The following is a 20,830-nucleotide window of genomic DNA, read 5'->3' on the forward strand; positions in this document are numbered from 1 at the left end:
GCATGATCAGGGTTCAGTTCAGTCAAGTCAATCTAGAATAGGAAGGGATCTGGCACTTTTGTGAGTCTATTCGCAGACCGTACATGACCAGTCACTTAATGTAGATGCATATCCTTTGGTTGCACACAGCATGATCGTAAGCATTCTCATCAGAATCCATCAGAATCCTTCAGGGGAATTTTCCAGTGCATTTAGCCTATTTTCCCTATTTTTGACATTTTCCACTTACTATTTTAAAGTGACTTTTGTTGGAAAGTAGGTAGGGCAAATTGAGTAAGTTTGTATATAAGCAAACCTAGACTAGCACTAATTGGCAGAAGAGGCAGCAAGAGCACCACTGCTCAACAGGCAATTTCTCAGCAAGAATCCTTGGTGGCATATTTTCCTCCAAGCAAGACTCCCAATCATTGGCGTTTTCACCAAGCACTCACCTCAAGAAGACCATCAGCCCTAGCGTTTTGACCAGCCCTTAGCTTGGCAATTCCAGCAAGGCTCCTCAGCAAGCAAGTGCTTAGCAAGAGCAGCGATTTGCACCCTTGTGACTTGCGTTTTTCAGCCAGTCATACCAGCGTTTTTGCAGCGTTTCTGGACAGCAGCAGAGCAGTGATTGTATGACAACAGTCCAGCATTTTCAGCCATAAGAAAAATAGCGTTTGTTGCACACGAAGACACAATAGAGAGCCACTATCCGCAAGTGACAGTGTGCTTTTGCATGGCACACTGCTTGAACAACCTTCTAAAAGACATCTGGGGGTGGGAGTTGTTTTCTTGCCTTTTCCTCTCTTGGTGATCTCGATCCATTTCTTGGCCTCGTCCGCTTTTTGTTGGGTCTTTGTAATAACCTCCACCCAGGAAGTCCTCGTTTCTTTGTGTTGCTCCTCCCCGTCTTTGATGGTCCGCATTTGTTCTTTGATCGTGTTGAGTTCGTCAACTATTGAGGGTTGAAGCTCTCTCTCTTCGAGAGTGTGTTGTGATCACACCCCTGCAAGTTCCTATCTTAAGTAACGCTATCTCCTCATCTTTGGCGGTCACTAGATCCTCAAGTGTATTTATCGTGCTTGCTTGAATTGATACGTGTTCTTCGAGTGTCTTGATTGTGCTTAGGAGGTTGCAATTAATCTTGTTAATGATCTCGCCCATCTCTTCTTTGAATTTTTGAATGGCATCCTCCAAAGATTCGTAATTGCCATTTTGCTTCTTCATGTTTGAGAACTGCAATAGGAGAGGGAGAGAGAGAGAGGGAGAGTGTTCTTGAGAGTGGGAAATCTACCATATGTAAATAGGTGTTTCCACATTATGCATACATGCTCATTCCACATTTATTTACATATAGGCGTTACCACATCATGCATACATGTGCATTCCACACTTGTCTACAATTGTTTCCCAAATTTCTGAAACTTCTGTGCTCCTTGCAGAAAATCCCGAATTTCTGAAAATTCTGAAATCCCCCAATTTCTGAAACCGGCCCGTAGGGCGGTAGGCGTTGGCTTTCACCCGAAATTCTTTACTTTAAACACACACACACACAGAGCACTTGCAAAGGAGACCTGTAACGGGAATTAACACTTAAGCACACACACGGCTCGGAAGCTAGAATGCTCCTAGCATACGCCGACAACCTGTAGGCCCCAAAGTTGGCGCCCCTTTCGGTATTTCTTTATTCTTTAGGAGGGTAAAGTACAAAGAAGAGTCCTGGGAATCCTTTGACTGTATCCCACTAGATACCGCCTGTTTTGGCCAAATTTCGGCAGCATAACAGCCCCACAACTTGCGCGAAACCATTCCCCTGCTGGAACTCGCTTCTACTGGCATATACCCTCTGATTCCTGTCCAAAAACAGTAAAAACCGTTCCCTAAATTTTAGGAGATGCTTCCGTTGGGCTCCCACTGGTCTCCTGACCATCTATCCTCATTGGGACCGCATCCAAAAGTGCAATGTGGCCCAACTGTTGGATACTTTTTGTTGGGAGTCCCACGTTGACTTTACGCCTTAATTGAGTTCACTTCCTAGTATCCACCAACTTGCTAAGTGCGACGGGGGGGAACTATATGATCTTGCTCTGAGCCTAGACATCCTCGTACCATACGAATTCCAGTGCCGACCACTTCCCGTCTACGGGTGAATCTACCGTTCACATTGGCCATACAATGTCCGACCGTTTGCTGCTTCAAAAAGAGGGTCTCAAAACAAATAAAATAAACCCCATTGGAAAGAAACCAACAACCAAGGTTAGCAGTTGCCACATCTCTGTGACATGGTTAATAACTGCCACGTCCTCGTGACATACCCCCCTCTTGAAATCACAAACGTCCTCGATTGCATACCATAAATACACGCCACTGATGATCTTGTTCTATTAACACTCTTTTATCATCGCATGTATCCGCAAGAAAGGTCGTAACATACATAGATACAAATGGCTTAATGAGGCCTTCATACTTTTGCCATTTCCATCTATGGCACTGAATTCATATGTACATTTGATGTACTAGCTCTATCATTACCCCTCCTTTGCACACATTGGATTGGGGCATAAGTAGGCTGTAACCCAAAGGCTTCAAGGTAAAGTTGCACTACATTTGGTGACTCTGACAGTTCATGCTCTTCCATCCACTTTGCATCCATAGGCGGATAGTTCTTGAACTTCACCAAATAGCGTCTTGCAACTTGTCCTTTAACTTTTCTGTCCTTATGTGCCAAAACTTGCTCAGGTACCAGGATCTCATCAAGTTCCTCAACTTCTGGCTGATCCTCAACTGGCATATCTTCTGGCACATCACCCACGAAGGGTCTTAGAAGACTCACGTGAAACGCATTATGAATCTTCCATGCATCAGGCAATTTCAGCCTGTAAGCCACATCGCTGATCTTGTCAAGCACTTGAAAAGGCCCATAGTAACGCATGCTGAGCTTAGGAAACAGCCGTTCCTTGCCCTTCATCTTCTTTAACCTTGCCTTTTCGAACCTTAACAGAACCCAATCACCAGGTGATAACAGCAATTCACGACGGTGACGATCAACAGCCTTTTTGTGCTTTGCCTGAGTCTTCTCCAAGGCAACTTTAATCTTCTTATACATCTCATCCATGTTCTCAACATATCGATCTGCCTCAAAGATCTTGTCCTTTCTATGCAAAATGGGAGGAACCTCTTTGCCGCCTTCAACAATCTCAAAAGGTGCTTTGCCAATAGACGAATGCACCGTATTATTGTACGCATACTCAAGCATAGGCAAATACTGTTCCGACTTGCCCTTATTATCTGACACATAGCATTTCAGCAGATCTAAGACAGTAGAATTAGCCTCTTCTGACTGTCCATCACTTTGTGGATGAAACGAAGACGAGAATTTGAGCGTAGTGCCCATGTTCTCAAACAATCCTCTCTAGAACAAACTGATCATGCGAGGATCACGATCACTGATAATCGATTGTGGCATACCATGGTACTTAAACACATTGTACATGAACAAGCGTGCCATCTGATCAGATTTTATCTTCTTCCTGACAGGGATAAAATGGGCCTGCTTGCTGAACCTGCAGATAATGGTCCATATATCATCATTCCCTGTTGGCGTCCTTGGAAGATCAAAGATAAAGTCCATAGCAATGCTTTCCCATGGCTTATCCGGAATCGGCAGTGGTTGTAACAACGCTGGTGCCTTTTGCCTATCAAACTTGACCTTTTGGCAAACTATGCATGCTCGCACAAAGGCATCCACATCTCTCCTCAAGGTAGGCCAATAGAAGAACGCCTCTACCGCTTTAACTGTTGCATCAATGCCACGATGCCGTGCATACGGTGGGACATGACTCTCTTCCATGACCTTATGTCGCAGTGGCCTAGTGACACAAAGTCTGCCATGCATCATCATAAAACCATCTTTGAGGAGGTAGTGCTCGTGATGTTTCCCCTGTTGTAACTGTTCAAAGATCCTTGCAAAATCTTCATCAGCAATATACTGTTCCTTCATGTCATCTAACTCATGATGATAAGGAATTGACACAGCTGAAATTTGTGGCTTTCTTGATAACGCATCAGCCACAACATTCTTCTTGCCTTCCACATGCATAATCTGGAAGTGGAACATGGAAAGAGTGTTCGCCCATCGCATATGCTTTTCGGATAACTTTGACTGTGTAAAGAAGTATCGCAAGGTCTGATGATCTGTTTGGACAACAAAATCAGCACCTAAGAGGTAGTGCTTCCAGCTAGAAAGCGCATGAATCACGGCCAAGAGCTCTTTCTCATAGACTTGCATAGTCCTCTCTGGCCCTCGCAAAATTCGGCTTTCATAAGCTACTACCCGTCCATCTTGCATTAGCATTGCTCCGATGCTAGTGCCACACGCGTCACACTGGACCACAAATGACTTCCTGAGATTTGGCAAAACAATAACTGGATCTGAAGTCAACTTTTCCTTTAAGAGACTAAAAGCTGAAATCTCTTTTTGGGTCCATCTGAAAGTGACCTCTTTCTTTTGCAATGCGTGAAGAGGCGATGCTATCTCTACAAAATTTCTGATAAACCTTCTATAGTAGGAACACAATCCCAAGAAGCTTCTGACATCGTGCACAGTCTTCAAGTCTGGCCATGTCTTGATAGCTTCGACCTTTGCGGGATCCATTCTAACACCATCCTTTGAGACTATGTGGCCCAGAAAGTGGATCTCTTCGAGGAAGAATTCACTTTTCTTAGGATTGACAAGTAACTTGTGACTGCGCAGCTCTTCGAACACAATGGTCAAGTGACGCCTATGCTTCTCTTCATTCTTCGAATACACTATCATGTCATCGAAGAACGTTTCAACAAACTGTTGATGCGAGCGGAAAATCCGGTCCATCATTTTGTTGAACGTGGCAGGAGCATTTGTTAGCCCAAACAGCATCACTAGAAACTCATAAAGACCAAATGTCATTCTAAACGCAGTCTTGTGCACATCCTCTGGCCTTATACGAATCTGATGGTACCCACTCTTAAGGTCTTTCCTGCTGAAAATTGCAGCACCCTCTAAACAATCGAGCATATCATCAATGCGAGGAATAGGAAACCTATTCTTGATGGTATTCTTATTCAACGCACGGTAATCAATACACATGCGCCATGAGCCATCCTTCTTCTGCACTAGGAGCACTGGGGAGCAAAAGGGTGAAGAACTAGGCTGAATCAGCCCCTTCTCTAATAACTCCTCAACCTGGCCCATAATCTCTTTTGTTGCGCCGCACTAACCTTGTAGGGAGGTCTATTTGGTGGGCTACACCCTGACACCAAATCTATCCGATGGTCCTCAGGTCTCTCTGGCGGCAATTGCGACGGTAATGAATCAGAAAAACAGTCACTAAACTTTTGCAAAAATGCTGACCTTTCTTTATCTAACACAGATAAATTTGACTGATCACTATTCGAGACATCACGTGCAAAAATCAAGTACACAGAAAGATGATTCTTTATTACAGAAGTGATAGCAAAAGCAAATACAATAGGGACTGACTCTCCTTTAATCTTAACATCCAAGATGTGAGTTTTGCCCCTATGCTGCACAGTGATCTTTTTGTTGTAGGCATCCAAGACTTCATGCACTCGGAACATCCACGAGATCCCTAACAAGGCGTCACAACCTTCCAGCGGCATGATGTAAAACTCTTCAGTGTCCACATACGACTGAATATGCAGACGCAGTTTTCCAATGATGGGAGTAACACACTCTGAGTGGCCAGGACATGCCAACCCTGCCTCTATTGTGTACCCCATCTCTTCAGCTCTGATGCCCAGCTTCATAGCTAACTCTGGTGAGATAAAGTTGGCTTTGGCACCCGGATCAAAGAAGATGAGTGCCGTTTGATCCCTAACTTTACCCCATGCCCTGCATAACTCATTGGCATCTGTGCTGGGCTGTCACCCACCATGTCTGGCACTAAACCTGTCGTGGGTTTTGGCTTCTTGCCTTTCTGATCTTCTTTATCCTCTGAGTCAGTTGGCCTTTTCCTTTGTGGACAATTGATAGAAAAGTGACCAGGCTGCTCGCATATAAAGCATTTGTCTCAGCCATTAGGACCTTCTTTTCCTTGAGCGACTTGCGCACAAAAGGCTTCCTTTTTTGTTTCTTTGCCTGCGCTCCAGAAGTCCCGGCTGAATCCTTGTCTTTGGTGGCCTTTTCTGATCCCTGTGACGCATCAAGAGCCATTTTCACAAAGGGCTTCTTCGCTGAATTTTTCTTTTGCTGCCCTCCTTTGTCACTGCTCGGAAATCCACTGTCCTCTCCTTTCAACAAGGCAAGACCAGTGTTTGCAACTTCCATAAGTTGAGTAAGGGTAGCCACTCTGTTCTTTGTACAGTAATCGCGAAGCCCTTTAGGCAGCCCACAACAGTACTTTTCTATCTGCTCTGTCAATGGCACAAATCTGTAGGAGGTCACTGAGAGTAATGCTTTACAAAACCTCCTATTGTACTCCAGCAAGCTCTTGCACGAAGCTGCTGTAAGCTGGTGCCAATCTGTCAGGACATTGGCTTCAAATTCATTTGATAGCCAAGCAGATGCAAACATTTGCTTGAAGTAAACCCAAGTGGCGGGTGCCTGTCCTTGCATTAACAATGTCGTCCACCATGTAAGCACATTGTCCTTTAAGAAAGTGGCAGCTTTCCTGACCTTCGAGGCCTTTGTAAAATTCCCTCCCGCATAAGCTGTATCAAATTGCTGGAGGAAAGTGAGTGCCTTTGTCTTGTCCTCGAAACCACTGAAGGTACTGAACTTTACTGCTGCACCACATTCTTTGTAAGCCTTCGGCTTCTCTAGTGCCCCCAAGTTGTCATACGGAAAGGTCTGCAACATGGGCACTGTACTAGGCATGATCGGCACGCCTTGGCCATTCACATTTTGCGTCAGAGGTGCGATAGCTGGCTGCTGTCCAGAAAAACCAGCCATGCCAAAATGACCCTGTGGCACCCCAAACTGGCCGTGGTTGCTCTGAAAACCCTGCTGCATGCCGATATTACCATACATGGGGTTTGGCATGATGCCTTGCATATCCCCGAACACTGTTCCTGGCATGTACGGCTGACTTCCAGGCGCATAACCAGCCATACTTGGAACACTGATCCACCCCCGAAATACCAAGGATGTACCGTGGGTGGTGGAAAAACTGAGTGCATAGCCTGGTATCGAGCTCCCTGTCCATTCAAGACAGCATGCTGGCTCTGAAAGGTGGCGGGCTGAACTGGCATAACCTGTGGAATAGGCGTTCTAGCCACCTGTTCAAGCACGGGAGGAACTTGCTTTGGAGCCCCCGACTTCGCAACATGCGAGTGTTCCCTTTCCTCCTGCGTCACATGAAGTACCCGGGCTTCAGCATCAACAAGCTCCGTATGCGGCGTAGGTTGCCTATTTTGCTGTTGCACTGGTGGCGCTTGCAAGAATTCCATAAACCTCGGATTCTACACCAGCTGCGAAAAGACATTCACCGCGGCAACTAATTGAGTCTTGAACGTATCATCCTCAAGTTGCCCAGTCATAAAGCCCTGTACTACTGGAGGGACATTCACGTTGACAGGAGGTACAGACTGACGTGGCCGTGAGCTCTCGCCAATCTCAAAAACCATAGGGATCTCTTGCCTGTCCTTTGAAGAGGAACCCTCTTCCATAATTCCCTTCCCCTTGTCGGCCATAGTGTAATCCCCGCGTTCGTGCACTGTGTGTCTTTACCCTAAACAATCTAGGCTCACTCTTTGAGGAAAAAGTGATTGATATCCCGGCGATGGAACCATGAAACCGGCCCGTAGGGCGGTAGGCGTTGGCTTTCACCCGAAATTCTTTACTTTAAACATAGACACACAGAGCACTTGCAAAGGAGACCTGTAACGGGAATTAACACTTAAGCACACACACGGCTCGGAAGCTAGAATGCTCCGAGCATACGCCGACAACCTGTAGGCCCCAAAGTTGGCGCCCCTTTCGGTATTTCTTTATTCTTTAGGAGGGTAAAGTACAAAGAAGAGTCCTGGAAATCCTTTGACTGTATCCCACTAGATACCGCCTGTTTTGGCCAAATTTCGGCAGCATAACAGCCCCAAAACTTGCGCGAAACCAATTCCCCTGCTGGAACTCGCTTCTACTGGCGTATACCCTCTGATTCCTGTCCAAAAACAGTAAATTCAGCACGCTGTATTTACTGGTTTTTGCCCTGTTTTCAGCCCCAAACAGTCCCCTAACTGTCCTCTGCCAGTGGGGCACGATTCCCAATGGTCTAGGCGTCCGTATGGCTGAAAAACAGTAAAATTACAGCGCATACACAGCGCTGATTTTGCACCTGTACGGTGAGGTTATGACCCTCACCAGTGCCTGCTTTGGAGCAGCAGCTAGCTACCACTGTTCCTGCTCAAGGAGGCTCTTGCCTTAGCACAAAAGCATGAACCCTCACAACTGTACATCAGTCAAATGAGTAGCCCTCTTGTGGGGCATCACATAACTGCACGTAGGGGAGAGAGAGGGCAATGTGTAGTGTGCAGGGCATCACTCCTAGCACCACACTGTACATGAGAGGGAAAGGAAGCACTCCATAGCTCTTAACCTGTGACAAAAACTGAAATGAGGCCTCTCCCAGCATAAAATTCAGCGCCACTTCTTCTGCAAGAGGAAAGTGCATGAAAATTCGACACTTGGCGCATTTACAAGCATTTCCCCGTTTCGGGTTCGCCGCTTAAAAATATCCTGACCGGTTGCCCAGTTGACTTCACGGTAGAGTTATAAAATGTTCCCCTAGCCATACCAGAGGTAATGACGCGAACACATTTCACGGCCCAAAATAGCAGTTCCCTAAATTTTAGGAGATGCTTCCGTTGGGCTCCCACCGGTCTTCTGATCATCTATCCTCATTGGGACCGCATCCAAAAGTGCAATGTGGCCCAACTGTTGGATACTTTTTGTTGGTAGTCCCACGTTGACTTTACGCCTTAATTGAGTTCACTTCCTAGTATCCACCAACTTGCTAAGTGCGACGGGGGGGAACTATATGATCTTGCTCTGAGCCTAGACATCCTCTTACCATACGAATTCCAGTGCCGACCACTTCCCGTGTACGCGTGAATCTTGTTAAGTATGGAGCCTGATTTACCCTTGTAATTTTCTGTGGTAAAAGTGCACATTTGTAAGGCCCCCATTATGAGGAGAAGCCATCGTGCGTGAAGGAAAATCACTCACCGGAAACCAAAATTTTCATGGACAAGAATCAGGGGCAACTTTAAAGGCCTCGGGGGCGGAGGCTCCCGAGACTTTTTTTTTTCGCTCCGCCCCCGAGACTTTTTTTTTTCGTCGGAATATTCTTCTTCGCCGGAATATTATGGCCGGCCGGCGGCCGGAAAGTGGTCGGAAAACAATCGGTCGGTTGGCCGGTGGTCGGTAGTCAATGGCCGATGGCCGGTGGTCGGAAGTCAATGGCCGGTGGCCGGTGGCCGAATTCAAAAGCGGACTTGTCTTCTCAAGGGCGGCCACACATGGGCGGATTGGAGGGTCTGATTTGGACTTATTCGCACAAGGGCGGCTACACATGGCTCTCTCTCATAAGAGAGGGCAACCCTTTTGGCCTATAAAAGGAGGCCATTTCTACACACATTTCATAGTGTGAAGTTGATGCAACAAGGTGAGTGTGAGGTGGTGAGAGTGAAGCAAGGCGGGAGCTCCATTAAGGGTATAATCCCTTTGTAAACTACTTCTTGTTTTGAAGTACTAAAGCCATTGAGTGGCTGCTTTCCCGTGGACGTAGCCCACATTGGGTGAACCACGTATATCGTGTGTACTCTCTCTCTCTCTCTCTCTCTACTCTATAATCTCGTGTATATAAATCTGTCTCTCTCCATTAAGTAATCTACTCAATTATCTATTTAGCTACGTCTTATTTCCTAACAAATCTACCGTTCACATTGGCCATACAATGTCCGACCGTTTGCTACTTCAAAACAAATAAAATAAACCCATTGGAAAGAAACCAACAACCAAGGTTAGCAGTTGCCACATCTCTGTAACATGGTTAATATCTGCCACGTCCTCGTGACAATTTCTGCAGCTAAATTCTGAATTTCTGAAATTTTCCACAGTTTCTGCAATTCCTGCAATTCTGAAAATTTTTGAAACTTTCCCCTAAACATTTCTGCTTCGACAACGGCAAGAAAAAGAGGGGAGGGGGGCGACAGAGAGAGGTCCCGCTGTTGCCGGCACATGCCCTAAAAGACACACACACACACACACACACACAGAGAAGAAGAAGAAGAAGAAGAAGAAGAAGAAGAAGAAGAAGAAGGACTTGTTTATGCCTATTGAAGAACCTTCTAATGCTGAATCGCGGAGAACTATACAAGACATACGAAATAGCTAATATACGAAACTGTCACGTGCACAATTAACCCTATGTGTATGTGCACAAGCTACTTCATGTCTAGGCCCTCGGTTTAGTTAGCTTAGGAAGTGTTCTGGCACTTTTGTGAGTCTGTTCGCAGACCGTGCATGTCCAGGCACTTAGAGTACATGCATATCCCTGGTTGCACACAACATGATTATCAGATTACCATCAGAACCCAACTGGAGCATTTTATAGTGCACAGAACCTATTTTCCCTATTTTAGCCAGTTTTCACTTATTATTAGTAAGTGACTTTGTTGGGAAACTGGGTAGGGCAATTTTGACAAGCAGCTTTATAAGAAACCTAACGCTAGTAGTTTCTGGCAGAAGAGGCAGCAGGGACCAAGTGTCCAACAGTGCACCTTCTCAGCAAGACTCCGCGGCAAGACAGCTAGCGTTTCATCATCAGATCAAGCCTATCGTTTTGCTACAAGATTCAGCCCTGGCGTTTTGCAGTTGCAGATCAGCCCTCTTGTTAGCAGATTCCAGCATTCAGCCTAGCGTTTTTACAGCTACAGCCCTAGCGTCTTTGCAACTTGTAGATCCCCTTGCATTTTGCAGATTCTCCACGATAGAACACTCAGTAGCTTCAGCGTTTTCAGTTTTCAGCATATAGACACCGTACCGTAGCCCCCAAACCTCGCAGATCTCACTTCCCGCAGCAGATCCTCGCCGCACAGTCAAATCGGACAGAGTTTGCAGATTCAGCCCGCTATTCGCAGATTTCAGTATCTCTGTTTTCAGCGCATCGTCGTAGCGTCGTCGCGTCGTCACCGACATAGAGTCAGAATTCAGCAGATATAAGATTTGCAGATTTCAGCCCTTAGCGTTTTCAGATTTCAGCCCGTCTCGTCTTCGTCCTCATCGTCGGCAAGTCCATTGCATTGTAGAGATTTGTGCAATCAATATTAGACCGCTCTCGCCATTCAGAGTGGGGCCTTTGGAGGAGGGTTTGACAACATTCTGGTGTCGTATTCTTCTCTCTCTATCTCTCAGTCTCAGTACCTTCATGCACAGTGTTTACCCACTTTGTTTGTGATCATTTGTACTCTCTCAACAAAGGAACGGAAGGCTCTCCCTTCCGTAAGTAAAGGAACCCTTGAGCACAATTCGGAGCACTCATCTTGAGCAAAGTTCAACATTCACTTCCGCTGCACCTTACAGAAACGAAAGCGACCAATGGAAATAGGTCAGTTTCTTACTCATTTAAATAAACTATTTCTTAGCGACGGCGACGACTTTTCTAAAGCCTTATTTCAGTTAGAAGAAGAAGAAGAAGAAGAAGAGGATTTTAACGTCGTAGGAAACTATTCCAAGAGACCTCAAAGATCTATCCGACTAGAGTTGAACTCAAGACCTGTTATTCAACTTGGAAATGGCATAACCAATCTACCACACTTGGGTTATAGAAAGAAAGGTTATGCCGTTTTCCTCTTTTTCTTCACACACACACACACACACACACACACACACACACACACACCAGAGAGAGAGAGAGAGAGAGAGAGAGAGAGAGAGAGAGAGAGAGAGAGAGAGAGAGAGAGAGAGAGAGAGAGAGAAGAAGAAGAAGAAGAAGAAGAAGAAGAAGAGAGTTTTAACGTCGTAGGAAACTATCCCAAGAGACCTTAAAGATCTAGCCGACGAGAGAGAGAGAAATGAAATGAAATGTTATATTAACGTCTTCAAAAGGCCATAGTGACCTATGAGACCCGAAAGTTACAAAGTGGTGGATCTGATACAAAGTCAGAGTAACAAAATAACCTAACAACAGTACAAAACAAAGATATATACTATGGGGTCCTAAGTTGGTCGATGTGAGCCAAGCAAAAAACTAAGCAAAAAATGGGCGGCTTGTTGGGATAGGTGAATCGCAAGAGATCTAGCATCGATTGTTGGCGAATCTCATCAATTTCCTCCATGGTTAGTAGTCTGACCGGGCGTCGTGCATGCCTGGCCAGCGTGCTCCGAATTTTCTGTTGTAGCCTTCGTCGATGCTGTGTAGTTCTTCGCAGTTGCGGATGCCTGGATTTCCCCAGTTCAATCGCTCGTTCAATCAGTGTGCCTCTGGTGTGAGACGAGGGGGAGCTCTGCTGTGGGAGTGGCTCTTGCGGCTGTCCCGTGTCTGCTCTGAAGAAGTCTGTGATCCGTCTTTGAGACTAGCTAGCCTCGCCATTCATCAGGCTATCTTTGTGTCTGCGCAGTTCGAGCAAGAACAAACCCAGACATCTCTGATCTTCGTATCCCATGACTCTTGAGAGTGGTCCAAAACCCTCTCTGAACAAGCAATGGAAGCGGCCTCGTATCTCGTAGTAGACGAGGCAGCGGCATGTATAGTGTAGCTCTGTCTCAGGTTCCATGTTACACAAGGGACATGGCCTGTCCTCTGCTTCTGGTACTCCGCTGTATCTCCTAGTCTCAATCCGCAACTGGTGAGAAGATGTGCGTAACTGGCCAATAGCACATCGTATCCCATGAGACAAGTGGGTATCCATGTATCTGGGTCTCGTCACAAAACCATCTTCCGTAAGCTGGAGAAGGTGGTCTCTGTAGAAAGCCATCTTCGTGCCCAATTCCTGTGCTGGTTGTATCCATGTCCTCCTAGTGTCTAGCTGGGTCAGGTCTTGGCGGATGAGCTTGGTGATCTCTGACTGTGTAAGAGTGAGAGATGGTGCATCCAATGAGTAATGGAATGGTGGCAGCCTGTCTATGCTGAACCCATGTGCCTGAAACCATGATGTCATCTCCCTATACTAGCATGTTGTATCTCCTTGTATGGCTAATTGTCGAGAGGATTCAAGTGCTATGCGAGCATATCTGTCTCTAGGAAGTTCCCATGTGCGGTTTATGAAGGAGACTAATCTGGTGAGCGTCTCCACCACTAGTGGGGGGGCCGCTAGCTCTGCTCGGATAATGGCCCGTGGTATTGATGCCTTGGCTCTAATGAGCCGCGAGATCATAGAGACGAGAGGTTTCTCCATGTTCCCCCATTCGTCTGTGTGACCCGGCCTCCCGTGGTGATCCAGTGAAGGTCCCCATATCTCGATTCCATAGAGCAATGCTGAAGCCACCAAGGTGTCAAAGAGCCAGAGCTTCGTTCGGGGCTCCTGAAACTGAACTTGTGAACACATCCTCTCCAATCTACCCAATGCTGCGTGGGCTCTAGTAAGTCTGGTCTCTGCTGCTCTTCTGAGTGAGAATGCAGGTCCGCTAAAAACCACTCCAAGGTAAGTGTAAGCGTCTGTGTACTCCACAATCTCTTGGCCGTATGTGAATGTAGGTGCTGACCTCCTGATCCACTGTGGGGTGGTATTAAACACCATAACCTTGGTTTTACCCAGGTTGACAGACAAACCACTTTCGTGGGCAAATGTATGCAAAGCATCCAATTGACGTTGCATTCCCTCTGGGGATTCGGAGATCAACACTATGTCATCAGCATATAACAAAAGTGGAATCCATGTCCCTGCCAACTGAGCACCTTTATCCCCATCGCTGTCAATGTAGTCAGAAACCTCATCCACATACATACCGAAAAGAGTAGGAGAGAGCAGGCAGCCCTGCTTCACCCCAATAGTGGAGTGAACCGGTGTAGAAAGTCCCTCCGGGGTGCGTACATGCCCTATTGATCTGTACAATGCCATGATCCCCCAAATGAGTTCTGTGGGTACTCCCATTTCCTGTAATCTGCGCATCAGTCTAGCTCTGGGTACTGTGTCGAAAGCTTTGCGGAAGTCCACAAAGCTACAATAGATCCGTCTCCCATGAGATCTGCCTTCCTCGATGATGGCCCTGAGTGTCAGGATATGGTCAAGAGTAGAGAAGCCTCTCTTGAATCCTGCCTGCCTAGTTGCACGTATTCCTTCCCTCTCTGCCCATCTACTCAGCTGTTGCTCAAGAATGGATGCATACAACCGTGCCAGTGTGTGCCCAATCATAATAGTGCGATAATTCCCAGGCTCCATGGGGTCTCTTGATTTGAAGATATGTACGATCGTAGATAGGCTCCAATTGTCCCGTAGGCCCTCACACATGGCACGGTTAAACATAACTGCTAGAAGCTCTGCTAGTAGGTCTTTGGCATGCATGAAATGCTCAGCGACTAGGCCATCATGATCAGATGCTCTCCCAGTCTTCATCCTGTCAATAGCTTTCTTCACCATCTCAACGGTGAAAAAGACACATGCGTGTGGGCATGGATCGGGGGGGTTGGGGAGGGGCGGCTGTCCAGGTACTGTGTACAAAGATGATGCGTACTGACCCCAGGTCTCTGTAGAGGAAATAGCAGGGGGGGGGGGACTGCTCATGAAAGAGCCGCCACGCCTCACGCGAGTCCTGACTCAAGAATAGCTGATATAGATCCTGCTCAAGTCGAGCCAAAAAAGCCCTCTTCTTCCGCCGCACCAGGCGTCGGAAGTCAATCTGTGACTGTCTGTGAGTGACGTCCCCCAACAGCACCTCCCTCTGAAGTCTGGCTCTAGTCTGGCGGCACTCCTCATCGTACCAGCTGTTCTGAGGCATGCTCCTTGATCGGCAGCTCTGCTCAGGCTGGGTGTGTGGGTATGCTTCTGCTGCTGACTCATGTAATGTCTGTGTCATTATAGTAGTTAGCTCCTCCAGAGGTCGCCCTGGGTCCTCAGTGCATAGGCGTCTGTAGATTCCGTCCATGTATACAGAATCCGTCTCCCGTGTGAATGTGTAGCGAGTAGGGGCTGCTACTCGTGGCTTGTGTGCTACACTGAACTGGAAGGAGATGGTCATCGACACCAGAGCATGATCCACTGCCACCCCGATCGGTCTGGGCCCAACTGTGAGATCTTGGATACTAGAGATGAGATTCGGCTGTGCCATGACATAGTCCACTGTGCTGGCTCCATGTCTGTGTGGGAAGCATGTAAAACCTCCCGCAGCAAGAAATCTCTGTAGGTCGTTCAAGATGGCCAATCCATGTGCAGTGCCCATGTCTATCAGGTGTCGCCCATACTCAGTATATTCCACATCGTGTGATAGTCTGGAAAGGCCCGTCTCTACAACATCTAGCTCTCTTAGCATCTCCTCTAAAGTATCATAAAACACTGCCTGGTGATGGGCAGTCCTAGCATTGAAGTCCCCTAGGATGATAATGTCACCATCCCTAGAGAACTCCCATATGTCATCATCCAAAATAGAGAAAGGGGATTGTCCTCTGGTTGATGCATAAACTGATGTACTCGGGGGCTATATGTATCAGTGGCTGCAGATCCTCTCTAAATAACACTGCCACTCCCCCCGAGCCCCGCCCTCTGTGCTCTGAGTGTGTCTCCTGTTTGTAGGCTGTCTCCCACGTGTATCCACTGATGTGAGGCATGGATTGCCCAGGGGCCTGGTGTGTCTCAGAGTAAAAGATGACGTCTCTTTCAGTAAAGCTATCCTCAAAAGCACCCACATCAAGACGCATAGATCCATTGCAGTTCCAGGCAGCCACTTTGAGTGTGGTCCCATAAGTCTCGCACCGTCATGTGGAGCGTCGCTCTAGTATTACCACTTTTTCGTCTCGGTAAAAAGCGATCTTGCCTTTTCCCCTTGCTGCTCTAATCTCCGGCATTACTTCCTGCATATGAGCGATCTGCGGGAGGGTGAGATCATCCCCGAGAAAGATGCCAGTCTCTTTAAGAGTTGGTCTTTTCTTCAAGAAGGACTTCTTCGCTTCCATGGAGGGAAAACGGAGGATGAGTGCTCTTTCTTTTGAGGTTTCTCCACTGCTTCCATTTTTCTTTATGTTGCCCACTCTCCATGCCCTTGTGTGCGTCGGCTCATGAATCCCCATCAAGGCTGTGAGTTCTTTTACTTCTTCGTCCACATTGCCTTTGTCTTTAAGACCACAAATTCTCACATGTAAAGCGCGCACCCTTCTCCTCTATTCCTCCTCTAGTGTCTGCTTAATGATGTTGTTGGGTGTGGACGTGGGCGTTATCTCCTTGCCTTTTCCTTTCTTGGCCACCTTGATCCATTTCTTGGCTTCGTCCGCCTTCTGTTGAGTTTTGGTAAGAACATCCACCCAAATGGGGGAGGGGGGACGGGGGGTACAGTATGGTTTTAAAAAAAAAAATAAAAAAAAAAATATTTTTTTTTTAAAAAAAAAAGACTTCCTACGTGTAGAAGAAGGGGGGGGGGGGGGGGATTGCCGGCTGCGGGACATCCTAGGCGTAGAAGATACGCTGCTGGACATCCTACACATAGAAGAGCAAAGGGCAGCGCGACGCGTGAGCGCGAGGGGGGGGGGCGGGGGGCGGGGTTGCAGAGGCAGCGCGAAGGGGGGGCTGGGCAGCATAGGGGGAGAGAAAGAGAGCGGGAGCGGGAGCGGGAGCACAGCAAGGCGCGAGGAGAGCGGGAGCAGAGCAGAGCAAGGGCGGGGGTGTAGCGCGCGAGCAGGCGCGGGGGGGGGCAGGGCAGCGAGCAGCGGGCGAGCGCGGGGGTGCAGAGCAGGCAGCGCGAGGGTGCAGAGCAGCGGGCAGCACGAGAGAGAGAGAGAGAGAGAGAGAGAGAGAGAGAGAGAGAGAGAGAGTGGCTTATGGATTTAAAATGTGAGACCTCGGCAGACAGAGCCCAGCAAGCCAGCGGGCAATGAGGGATTGAGCAAGGAGGTGCATCACTCAAAGGAAAGAGCGAGGCAAGAGACAGGGAGAGTGGAGCAGAGACACAAGAGGAGGGGTGAGGGGGACAGAGGAGAGGGCAGGGGCGTGAGCGAGAAGCAGCTAGCCTTAAAAAAAAAAAAAAAACTCTTTTCAAAAGGTTCTCTGAATAAGAATAACTCTGGTCTGGATTTCAAACCAAGGTCTGGAAGTTGTGGCTGACTGCTCATGCAGTTGGGTGTCAAGGAATCCACTCACAAGGCTAGATTTCTGCTGCCTGCCATGAGGCCAATGGTGGTAGGTGTTTTACATGTTGCCAGCTGAGGTTTTGATCAAAGGGGATGGGAGGGTTCATACTGCCGGCCCAAGAGAAATGCGCAGGGTTGTGGAGGAGTTGTGGCACGCTTTCATTCGTCCAAAAAAGGAAGCAAGCTTTTCCGGACCTACCACCTCCATGGGCGACCTCACTACCCTGGAAGTGGAAGGTGTCTGCACTCTTTTCATCTTGAAAAGTGGAGCAGCGTTTGATCGCTCAACCCCAGGCACAGAGAATCTGTGGCTTAATCAGAAGACCATATTCTGCCAGTTGATGCTACAGTCGCAAATGTACTTTATATGCAGGTCTGCTTACTGTGTGAATGCTTGAGTTTGGAATAGGCGAGGATGGGCTGGCTGCCTTTGTGCAGTCTGAATCTGCCCTATGATTAACATATTGCAAGGAATGCAGGAGGGATGAAGGAGGTTTTCATGGCAGGAGGGTCACAATATGTTGATCCCTTGATACTATCTTACCTTCCTTGCAGAAGCACTTATTTAACTTTTTCAGTTGCTTGTGTTGACCAGTGCCATTGTGTCCACATAGAAAAAGCTCACCGTCTCTTACTTTCTTTTTAATTCCTTATTGCACCCTTGCTTTCCTTGAAAATACTTCCTGATGCAAGATTGTGGGTTTTGGCAGGTGAGGTTCGTGTAAGTTTCTCATTGTCTCTTGGAGAGCTGTCCTCTTCTCCAAGATATTCATCGGCCCGCCAGTTATCCGATACTGGCAGCCCGTCCTCGTTGACAAGCACTCTAGAGCGCTCACCTTTCCATAGCGGCCTGGCTCATTCCTCGTGTGCAGAAGATCAAAGTGATGAGACGTCAAAGGAACATTCTAGTTCAAGTTCTGCTTATCTTCTGCATGTCTTTGTGGCATGGCTTTCAAGTATAATCGTGTGGCTTCTTCCTAAAGTACTAGTGGCTTGGCTCTCGAGCCATGTTCCATGGTGTCTTCCACTTGCAAAGAACGATGCAGTTGAGACTGCAGAAGAAGCTAGGGAGGATGCGTTTATTGAGGATGAGGGTATCATATTCCCTGCGTTCTTTGATGATGATGGTGTCTGCGTGCCATCTTCTGTGGAAGAAATACCACCTCCACTGAAAGGAGTTTTACTTTCAGGCACTTACATGATGAGTGCGAAGGCCATGAATGGCATTCTTTTTGGGCCTGGCTGTCAGTTCTTAAAAGATTTGACTGCTATGCAGAAAACCACGAATGTGGTGGAAGGGCATTGGACAAGGGGAGAGAATGACTTGCCTAGGCGTGTTGTCACGTATCTCAAGGCAGCTACAAAACTGATTCCTTCTGTCAAGGCGACTGAGGAGCAGGTTTATTCCAGGGCAGATGATAAAGGGTTTGTTGTGGACGTGTCGGCAAGCACACCGGACGTTCCCTACGGGAGCACCTTCAAAGTGAATGTCCAGTACTGCATCTTCTCAGGGTCTCAAACAAAGACAGGAGAGAAAACATGTTTTTTACGCATCTCATGGGGTGTTCACTTTTTGACTAGCAGTATGATGAAAGGCTTTATTGAAAAGGGGGCACGACAAGGATTGCAAGAGAGTTACAAGCAGTTTGCGCAGCTACTCGAGAAGTATGCAAGACCACAACAAGAATCATTAACCACAGAAAGCAAAGCATGCAACTTGGAGTCACAAGAGGGAGCTGGTGACGTGCCAGTGTCGACTTCCCAGAATCGTTGGCAATTGGTCGGACAATATCTAAGAGTATGCATGACAGCAGTCCTAATTTTCATCATTTTGGCTCATATATCCACATCAAATTCCCACTCCAAAAGTAGATTTGAGATTTGGAAGATAGATCTTCCAGACTCCTTTTGTGAGCTGATACTTGCTGCTTTACTCGGAGCACAATTTCAGCCAATTTTGGGATTGGTAAAATCTCTGCTCTTTGCGGGGCAGTAGAAAGGTAATTTCCATGGTTCTTTTGGATGCGTGTGACACCACATATATATACTTTCTCTTAAGTCCCCTGTGTATATAGCCCCTAGGTCCTCTCTGTGTATAGCTCCTAGGTCTCCTTTGCATATAGCCCCTAGGTCCCCTCTATATATGCATTCAGTGTGCGTATTGTACACACTTTGGACACATAATACGTGCATGCGTACACAGACATATGGATGCGCAAGCACGTGCACACACACGCACCATGAGGCACATGGAAACAGAGACTGAGAATCTTTGTTTCTTTCTGTGTATCAGGTTGTCTTCAGACATTAATGAAGGTGGCAATGATTGCATGATGTGCAGAAATAAGAAGTTTGAAGGTCCAGGGAGAATGGGGCAATGGCAAGTCACTCTGATGGATGGTGTAAGAAAATTATCTCAGCTCTTGGTTCTGGCATCAAAGAAGTCTTGTTATTAATCTCTGCTCACTGAGCTTGGCTCGGCTTGGTCATTTTACCCAACTTAGTTCTTGGTGATATGACCCCATTGGCTTAGTATCAGTGATCATCATTTCTCGAGTAACATGTATTTATGAGATCTGGTAGTGTCCTGCGTAATTAGTGACCAATGGGGTAGCTGATTGATATTAGTCAATATTTCAAGGTGCACAAATGTCGGTGTCAATGGTTTATTGAGTAGAAGATTCACATCTGTCTACCTTCCGCCGTATTATTCATGAGAATTTGACAATGTCCATTCTTTTCATTCCACAAAGAACTATTCTATTGTAATGGTCTTTTAACAGACTGTTTTTTCAACGTAAGACACTCGGGATACATTGTGCAATTGAATAATTCTTTAATGAAGCATTGAACTCTTAAGAGCATCTGTGAACCATTGGATAAAAGCTTGAAGTAGTGCCACATGGCAAGGTAATGGTGGCATACTTTTTTTCTTCCTATTTCTGGCATTAACTAAACATTGACTCTTGTATATGTAGGTCGCCGTGAGTCTTGAGAAAGAGTTGATAGTTGTTTTCCTATTTCTATGAGGTGGACCATTGATAGTGGGTCACTTTCCCTCTTTCTCATCCTCCTATGTAGGCCATTGTGACTTGAGGTACAACTTACCCAAAAAAAAAAAAAAACATGGGTCTTGATCTGAAAACTTGTGACTACTGGTCTCATTAATGGTTGTAAACCCAAAAAAAAAAAAGGGAAAAAGATGAAACGAGAGCACACATAGGTCAAGAACCCACGTAGGCTCGAGTTGAATCCAAGTGTCGAAGGCATCAGATTGTAAAATAGTTGTGGAAAACTGGGATGATCCCAATCAAAAAACAAGAATGATTGCCCCATTGCATATCAACTTGGAGAAGTTGTGGCAAGCACAAGGAGCTTTGGATTTCTTACGAGGTTGGTTAGGATGAGATGCCTTGAATCTCTAAATGCCAATAGGAGTTTATATATTTTTAATTTAGCAAGAAGGTCAATAGCAAATGTAAATCCTTCTAAGGCCCACAAAGCTGAAAGAGGAGTAAGTTGAATGATGTGCATAATGCCAAGCCATAAGATTATGGAAACTCCAAAACCGGCTGAGTTTTCTT

At 46.7% G+C, this 20,830-nt stretch overlaps 1 protein-coding gene across 2 annotated transcripts in view; it reads left to right on the forward strand.

Annotated features, from left to right (window-relative positions):
* LOC147437305 (C2 and GRAM domain-containing protein At1g03370-like) overlaps positions 1-20,110 on the forward strand; it is a 49,014-nt gene extending 28,904 nt beyond the window's left edge. Inside the window, exons 2-4 of one of the 2 annotated variants that reach the window (XM_086486864.1) lie at positions 17,957-19,015; positions 19,198-19,246; positions 19,540-20,110. In XM_086486864.1, the coding sequence (XP_086342990.1) occupies positions 17,957-19,015; positions 19,198-19,246; positions 19,540-19,702 (1,271 nt within the window). In that variant the 3' untranslated portion in view covers positions 19,703-20,110. Of the gene's footprint in view, positions 1-17,956; positions 19,247-19,539 lie in introns of both variants that reach the window. The other variant, XM_086486863.1, reaches the window with a different exon arrangement.
* Positions 20,111-20,830: the final 720 nt, after the last annotated feature.

This window comes from Adiantum capillus-veneris, chromosome 17 (assembly GCF_014529385.1).
Source record: "Adiantum capillus-veneris isolate H3 chromosome 17, ASM1452938v2, whole genome shotgun sequence".
NCBI lineage: Eukaryota > Viridiplantae > Streptophyta > Polypodiopsida > Polypodiales > Pteridaceae > Adiantum > Adiantum capillus-veneris.